Below are 8,913 nucleotides of genomic sequence, written 5' to 3' on the forward strand. Positions count from 1 at the left end.
CCAAGCAAGTAGGGGAGCAATGTGTTCGAAGTTACCCATGTAGTTACCTCGCTGCTCACTGGAGTTGAACAAAGAAAAAGTTGAGTAAAGTTAAATGAAATAAAACATTTACTAATGTCTTTATCGGTTTTAATAGGCACAATTATGCAAATATGACAACGTAATTTTTTTAAAATTATAATTAATTACTTTTCAAATTTGTACGTTGATTGTTTGTTCTTTTGGTTGGACTTCTTGGAGTATTCTTAAAAGGCTAAGATTGTCCTACATATGCTTTGTTCCTCAGTAAATATAGTCAATGCTTTCGGTTTTTACGGATGCTTTTCATTCATTTGACGGAGGAGGACACGGCGTGTTTGGATACAATGAAACAGTGTGTGCTGGCTCAAGACAATGCACGATACTACGGAGTATGGTAGGGACCTTAAGCCAACCAGGGGCTCTTCTTTTAAATATCTGTGAGAAAACATTGAAAGGTTGGTTTCTATACGTTACACAGCTTCAAATTCGGGTTTTGATCCGTGTGTTCTTGAAGGATGCTGTATGATTATGGGTATGGAGCAGCCATCTCCTATAGAACGCCTCTACGTCTTGAGCCTAGTAGTCGGTAGTAGCCTAATGCTTTATTACAAAATGTTCAATTATCATTTTGTATTAGCGATTGTCTAGTTTACCGTTTAAGTATGTAATTGGTGTATGTAAATTCAATGAATGGCTAATTAAGGGCTTCTTAAATACTTACTGTTGCATAATGTCGCGGTGTCTCTTGATGAAATGTGTAAGACATACATGATTTTTCAGAAAAATGTTGGGTTGAAACATACATTTTGCAAACATTTTGACACTAAAATATATTCACTGCAGTGTATGATATGTACTGCAGTAGCCTATGTACACAGCTCGAATTATTTTTCAAATGATCAGTAGATAAACAGTAGCAGTTATCTTGAGGCGTTTAGCCTGGAGTATTTCCACTACAGAGACATATACAGTGTGCTGCTTTAAGGCTTGACGACAACCATTAATGTAATTTGTAGTGAGATGATAAACAGAGTGATGTGTGTTTATGCTTGAACAGATAGTCAGATTTGTCAAACGCCTCAGTGACTTTTGAATGCGTTAAAAGCTTTGCTCAAGTGCCTCAGTCTGACAATTTGATGGCTATGGCATAATATTCTCAGATAATTGGTAGATATTTACTTACAGAGCACAGTCACTCTGAGGCTGCTAGAACATTTGATTTTTTTCCATAATGATATGCTTTGTACAGATTATTCCATCCCTTGACAGGTCCAAATTAGAGAAACATGAAAAACAACCTCACATAGCCCAATACATTATATTTCTGAAGAAGTCACTGTATCTGTGATTTGTTAGGTTTAGTAACATTTGATTTGATAATGGATGGAAAAAAAAATCGCAGCGTCCTCAAGATTCTTGAAGCGGTGCTGTGGCACCGGAAAAACATTATCATAGTTAGTGTGTTGAAGAGCTCAGGCTCTTCAGTTTAATAGAATGAGATGTTTCACCAGACAATAGCCAATGCATCCTTCAGTTAAACAAGCATTTAGTACAACAGAGAAACCTAACTGCCTAACCGTCCAGAATGAAAAAAGACTGACAAAGATAATCATATTGTTTTTGAAGGATTTCCCAGGCCTAGACAGGCCCACTATTATTCTCTGCCCATATGAAATCCCCACTAAAGAAATGTTACTTGATAAAACAACACACACCTAAACTATTTTGAAGATTTATTTATTTTTATTAAATTTATTATTTAATTCACAATAAATCAGGGGGCAGTGTGGTGCTTTTGAGTGTGCCTGAAATGGCATATTTAAGGATTTAGCTGCTGTGTTTGGAAACTAATCTCAAAACTAAACACAAGGCATTTGATTTTTGTCGCACTGGGTTTAAATCTCATGCAAGAAAGATTTAAGATGCCCTTGGCTCCTCTTCTTGTGTGCCATTTTGGCTCAGTGCCATATGGAGGTGTTCCAGAGTGATGGCACTGGAACCGTTTTTTGCATGTACACTATCTGTGGACACTGTACACCCCGTCCCTATAGATCTGGTACAGCTCTGCTTAACATGTCAGATGAAGGATTCACTTCCTCTACATGTTCTCCATAGGATGAAAGTAAAGAGATATAATTAGAGATTAGATGATATACGGGTAGCTCGATCTTGAGATGTAACTTGTCTTCCTCTGTCTTCTTGAATTTGCCAATGGTTTGGTTAACATGTACGTCAGCAAATCTCTCTTTCTCTCATATCTCTCGCGTTCTCTTTGATCTCTTCTTACCTTTCTGTCTGTTTCCCTCTCACTCTGCTCTCTTTCTTAATTAACTGATGTAGAAATCCTGCATTGTGAAGTTTTCCCCAGTTAACCATGCTTTGTTTTTCTAGAATCAGACTGAAGCCACCCCATGGCATGTCATGACCAGACACTTCTGCAGTCGTGCACTATTGACCAATACACAGCCAGTGTAAAGGTCCCCTCAGAGTCCAACAGTTGAGAATGAGGACCAAATATGCAATAGTTTTCATCTGTATTGTGGCCCTGGTCATCATTGAAAAGGAGAGCAACATCATATCAAGGTAAATGAAGTTGCCAGTGAATATTGTAAGGATAGATAATGATCGATAATAATGGAAAATAAAAACAGAAATTGTAATGCTTTCTGCTCAGGGTTTCTGACAAGCTGATCCAGAGACAGGTCCCACAGCAGACTCCACAGACTCCACTAGACTACAACAACACCTCCATACCCGCTCCTCAAACACAAAATGGCTCCCTGTCCATACTTGGCAAGCTTCTCTCTACGCTTACCAACATGAACTATTCAGATTCCACAGATGAGCTGGAGGAGGAGGAAGACCTAAACTACAGTTACAACAGAGGCCGCAAGCACATCCTGCTGCTGGCTACCACTCGCACAGGCTCCTCGTTCGTAGGGGAGTTCTTCAACCAGCATGGCGAGAACATGTTCTACCTGTTTGAGCCGCTGTGGCACGTGGAGCGCATGCTGACGCTGGCCACTGGGGGAACCAACGGGTCGGTGTCGGCACTGGCTTACAGAGACGTCCTCCAGGGGCTGTTCCTGTGCAATTTCACCCCCCTGGAAAAGTACATCTACCCCCCGCCCCAACAGCACGTCACCCACGCTCTGTTCCGCAGGGAATCCAGCCTGTCGCTCTGCGACGAACCCGTCTGTTCGCCGGTGGTCAGAGACGTTTTTGAGAGGTAGATACAGTTTCTCTCAGAACCTATCCAGCGCTGTCTCTCTCGATGCCCCACATATTAACATGGTGCAATTTCACTCCTCCTTTCCCAGGTACCACTGCAAGACCCGTCGCTGTGGCCCTCTCAACCTGACCCTGGCCACTGAGTCCTGCCTCTCCAAAGAGCACCGCGCCATCAAGACAGTGCGGGTCCGGCAGCTGGACACTCTTCAGCCACTGGTGGAAGATCCCCGTCTGGACATCAGGGTTATCCAGCTGGTGAGGGACCCCCGCGCCATCCTGGCTTCTCGTATGGTGGCTTTCTCCTCCAAGTACCAGACCTGGAAGGCCTGGGCAGATGACGGGGAGGTGCCCGAGGATGACGAGGAAGTGAAACGACTGAAAGGAAACTGTGACAATATCAGGATGTCGGCGGAACTGGGGCTGAGTCGTCCCGGCTGGCTGAGGAGGAGGTACATGTTGGTGCGGTATGAGGACATTGCCCGCTTCCCCATGCAGAAAGCTGAGGAGATGTACAGGTTCACAGGAATACCGTTCAGTGCCCAGGCCAGGGAATGGATCCTGAGGAACACTCAGACCACCGAGGAGGCCAGTGGGGTGTACTCCACCCAGAAGAACTCCTCTGAGCAGGCAGAGAAGTGGAGGTTTAGCATACCCTTCAACCTGGCACAGGTGGTGCAGAAGGTGTGTGGACCCACCATGACACTGTTTGGGTACAAGTTTGTGGACAGCGAGAGGACACTGCTAAACAAGTCAATCAGCTTACTCGAGGAGAAGGTGTTTCACTTCTAGAGGATATAAAGGTGTTTCATTTCTAGTGGACATAAAGGTGTTTCACTTCAAGTGGACCTTTAGCTGAAGCTTGATGAATAATGACAGTGTGGTTTCTTTGAACTGACCAAAAGGGAATTTTGCAAAGATAATATTCTATTTAATCTTGTCAAATGGGTTGCTACTGCCTTTCTGGTGAAGAGGAAATATTATGTGCCATAGGGTTCATACATGCCAGTGATGTGCCTGTACTTTCATAGTATTGTTAAAGATTTTTAATGGATATCAAACATATCATATAATTACATATTTATTTGCTGGCAAATTGTTCGATAACAATAAATTATACTTTTCATATGTTTAAAAGAAGCCTAGATGGCAAGCTTGACGTGGTGGATTATTATAAGTATAGTCTCCATCCTTAGCTCGTCATATGAAAATATCAGGGCTAAAGAAAGATTTATTGCGGTTGGTGTGTGATTTGCTGTTCATCTGATGAAAGTGTGTGGCTGTGTGAGTATGTGTTTGTGTTTTTGTAAATGCATTGGCTAGTCTGATGAATGATCTCTATGTTGTGTGTAGATAGATATGCACTATTTCTTGGAGCTGAAAGAAAGCACAGTGAATCTATGTTTAGTTTAGACAAATTCTCCTTGACAGGGCTTTACGTGTTTTGACTCAGGTAAAGTTAACGTGAAAATACTAGGTGATGTCTGATGCCATTGCATATCGTTGCTGTATGTAAAGAGATTCTTTGTCAAAATGTACTCTTGTTGTCATGACCTTGATGAAAGGTACCCCACACAGTACCTAACTTGTTCCAGTCCCATGTTGCATAAACAGGGATAAAACAACACCATTACATTAATTGAATTAAACAGTAAATACAATTGTCAACTGGTTTGCTTCAAAAGTGATCTTGATATTTACCACAAGTGTGGTCCACAACACAGCTTTTTTACATTTTGATTAAAGAATCAGATGAAGAGAAACTATTGCTATGTTTTAGAGCTACTGGAAAGCTCTATTTGGCATTTACTCCAGAGAATAAAAAATGGCACACAGCCATACCTTTGCTCCTCTATGTACGTGAAGGTAAGCACTGTGCATCAAGTACAATGGCTGCCTTATCCGAGCTTGAACTAAAACGTCCCTAACTGGTCTTGCAATATGATCGTAGTGATGGGTTCAGACTGTGTTTTTTATTTTCATTGCCGCTATGTCTTAGTAACATTACGTATGATAAGCTGGAGTTAGAGAATGAAAAAAACATTCAATATTTTGAACTGTCAACAAAGCAGCAAGTGCAAAGCTCTAGTTACTATAGATTATAGTTATAGTAGTTTATAGTACTTTCGCTTCTCGTAGTTATACGATATGTAAGCAATGTAAGCAATCCACTTATGAACATTCGTTTCCCAAATGACAAAAACACCACCTCTCAACCAACTTGAAGACCTGCCCTAGTTTCCTCTGAAAACCCATGCACTGTGGCTGACTAGATGACATGGAATGCACACTCGAACAGAAAAGTACAGTTGTCTTTGGCATTTCTAGTCACCCAAATTACAGTCATTCTTCCAACACTATTACCGTCTACAGAATGCAGACAGGCTGGTCTGGATCACGTTTTCCCTCTATGTTACAGAGTGAATAAAGAGATGGGGGTCAGTCTCTGGTGGACATTCTGGTAACATGAGTGCATAGAGGATATATTTAGCTGTAACATTATGTTCTCAGTCCATTGAGCTTATAGCCAAGATGAAAAAAAGATGCATGATATTTACATTAGCTAATGTTGAGTTCCATCTACTGCAACACTCAAAGTGTGTATGTGTGTGGGGGGGGGGGGGGGGGGGGGGTTAAACTATTCAAGAATAGTAAAAAGGGCTTTGGTTAGACTTGAAATAAGGATTGAGGTTGGGAGTTTAGGATTGCTTTACGGTTAGGAGACTTATGAGTTTATGTTTATGTTCAGGTTAAGTTTTTGGGTTAAGGTTAGGGTGAAGGTTAATGGTTAGGGAGAACTTGGATTTTGCATTAAGTGTCTTCGTAGAAGACTAGAATGTGGCTTTAAGCAGAGTAAGTACTGTCTATTCCTGCCTTGTATGGTATTGAAGGCTTATCAGTCTTGAAATGTTATCTCAGGAAGTGATTGGGTGTTATTTTGAGTGTTTTACCATGTTGTCTGTATTCTGTGAGTTTATTTTTAAGAACATGAAGATTGGGTAAATTACATTTTATGGAGATTATTTCTTCTTTGGCATTTCTCAAAAGTGATGACATGTTATAATATGGAGGGTTGCTAGGAACCCACCAAGTTTGGGTGGGAACATCTAGAATGGGGAGAAAGTGAGAAACAGGGAGTCTATTCAAGGCAGCAATTTTCCCGCCCCGTTTTACGCCCCCAGCCTAGAAAGAGACTGGTTCAGAGTTCACAGCTGCCGGTCAGAGTAATTTAACCCCCCACTCACCCACACTGCTTCCTTGTAATAGCCTATCTCCATAGAAACACAAAGTGCTACGTGTTGTACGATTGGTTTGTCAGGTTTTAACAGGTGTTTTCATTGTGATAGATATTGTGATTGTAATATAAATTGTGCCTACATTTGAACAATTGGGACAAAAGGAAAATAATGCGCACACACCCTACCCCCCTTATACACACATTCAGTTTGAAAGCCTCTGCTGTGTAACGGAATAGAGAGGGCAGAGTAACAGGAAACCACAACCCCCCCTTATCTGCCTTCCTTGGACCCCTGGTCTTACAGTTTTTTTCCAACTGCTTACTGTAAGTGGGTAGGGGCAACTCCCTCCTCAAGCAGCCACTGCCTTCACTCTGCCACCAAGACAGCAGGAGCACAAGATGCCTTTTGTACAGTCTTCCCTTCTGTCTTCTTTTCCCTTTTTTTAACAATCCATCCTTCCTCGTCCTGAAGGCTGGTTTGGGTATTCCATTGTGTGTTCATGTGGAGTTTGTGAGTGTGTGTTTGAACATTGGTGTTTGTGGTGTGCGTGGGTGTGTGTGTGTGTGTGTGTATGCATGTGTGTTCAACATTTGTGTGGACTAAACGGAGCCCTCGGTAGACATCCTGGATAAATAAAATCCATGAGAGGACTCCATTGAAACACACACTCTCTTTTACCATGCCCCTCCCTGCCTTCCACCCCTCCCTTCCTTCTCCTGTCTGCTTCTCTCCTTCCCCTGGCCTAACAGACTCTCATTCTGGCTCCCCGTCTCCCTCAAAGGTAAATAAATCCTGTGGTTGGGTTTAGAACACAGGGTGCCCTCAGACGTCTAGTGGACCACTGGGCTCAAAGAGGCCTTGTTAGCCTCTCCAAGATGGCTCCACTCAGCCATTGGCCGGTGCTATGGGGCCGAATAGACATGCTTCTGTGCAGCTCAAATGGACCCTATATAAGGTCTGTCTCACAATACTGCCTATACCCACCCAGCAATCTATTCCAAATGCATTGTAGTGTTATGCTGCACAGAGATCATCATTTTAAAATAAAAGTAAAATGAAGATTGAACATTATCACTGAAAGTATTTGATTAGAACTGTGCAGTGCCAGTACAATTATTTAAATTATTATTTCAATTATTTCCTTCATGCCCATGATGAAACCGCTGGTTTAGATGTTGTCAGTTGATTCGGTGTTAACTTAATTGGAGTTCAAGCACATGGGGAAAACATTTTCACAATTTGATCAGTGATATTAGTGCTCATCCACATGAATTATCAGTAAACACGTTAATTAATTAACATAACATTTCTTTACTTAAAATAAGTATTTTTTGTTAGTGAACTAACCAGCATTTCATCCATAAAGAAAACTCTTTGAAAGTAGCAGATTCAAACTAAGTGACAGTTTGCCCAAAAATTTACATTTGAATTGTCAATTGAAATGCTGTCCAACAAGTAAGTCCATGTTTGATGATGCCTTGCAAAGCAATAGAAATCAAATCACTGCAGTACAGAGCCAAACTGTAGGCTACTAAACAAATGGATGGAGCGTGAATTGTTTGTGTTCCTCTCCCCTTACAATCTTTTAAATGGATTATCTGAATTAAAAAACGTATTGACAGCTGGTTCAGGTAGCGTTTTGGTGAGAAAGGGTGTTCTGTGGCAGTGTTTTTGAACATAGTGCCCGTGATGCAACTTTTTAGTTGTGTTTATATTTCGCAAACAATTCATCCAAACAACGGCACTGCACGTCCTTGGATCCTGAGACACTGGACGATTTTTCAACTTCCTATAGTGTCCTCTAGATGCCTCACTTGACCTACAGAGGGCAGTATATACCACATAACAAAAATACAAATCTTCTCTCTTGCTGTGTGTGTGCGTGTTGGTGTGTGCCTGTGTGTATCTTTGTGTGTGTGCATACATGTGTGTGTGTGAGACATCTCTCAGGTGAGCGCTCATATATGCAACCATAATTATAGTGACATCTCTTCCACCTCATTAGTGGAAGCTTCCGTACTGTTTGAGAAAGAGGAGAAAATGACGGTTTTCCTTCAGTTGACTGTATGCCTCCCTCACTGACTCCTGATTCTCAATAGAACGGATGTGTGGAAGATCTCCACATCAAAGGGGGCGCAGCCCAGCACTAATCCCCAAATAATGACAGAGAGACGGGGCTGACCTCCACAAACACGTCCTTCCTCTGTCTGATTATCCAGGGTGGTAAAAACACTAATCCCTGGATCATCGTATAACATAACCTCTGCTCTGAAAATAATGAGAATGTAGGTGGGCGAGAGGGAACAGGAGGAGAACTGTAAAGAGCATGTGTTTTAAGTATGAGTTCCTTTCTTTATGTGTGGAAGGGAAACATGATGAAAACAGGTGATGATTTTCAGGACATGGGACCAAGGTTAGGCTCAAG

At 41.8% G+C, this 8,913-nt stretch overlaps 1 protein-coding gene across 1 annotated transcript; it reads left to right on the top strand.

Moving 5' to 3' along the window:
* The first annotated feature begins 315 nt into the window (after positions 1-315).
* chst3a (carbohydrate (chondroitin 6) sulfotransferase 3a) lies at positions 316-4,910 on the top strand. The gene is made up of 4 exons (XM_084709975.1): positions 316-476; positions 2,413-2,604; positions 2,696-3,250; positions 3,342-4,910. The coding sequence occupies exons 2-4, from the start codon at positions 2,525-2,527 to the stop codon at positions 4,039-4,041; spliced, it is 1,335 nt and encodes a 444-aa protein (XP_084566101.1). The 5' UTR covers positions 316-476; positions 2,413-2,524; the 3' UTR covers positions 4,042-4,910.
* The last annotated feature ends 4,003 nt before the right edge of the window (positions 4,911-8,913 follow it).

This window comes from Hypomesus nipponensis, chromosome 11 (assembly GCF_054491055.1).
Source record: "Hypomesus nipponensis isolate SF chromosome 11, ASM5449105v1, whole genome shotgun sequence".
In the NCBI taxonomy this organism is placed as follows: domain Eukaryota; kingdom Metazoa; phylum Chordata; class Actinopteri; order Osmeriformes; family Osmeridae; genus Hypomesus; species Hypomesus nipponensis.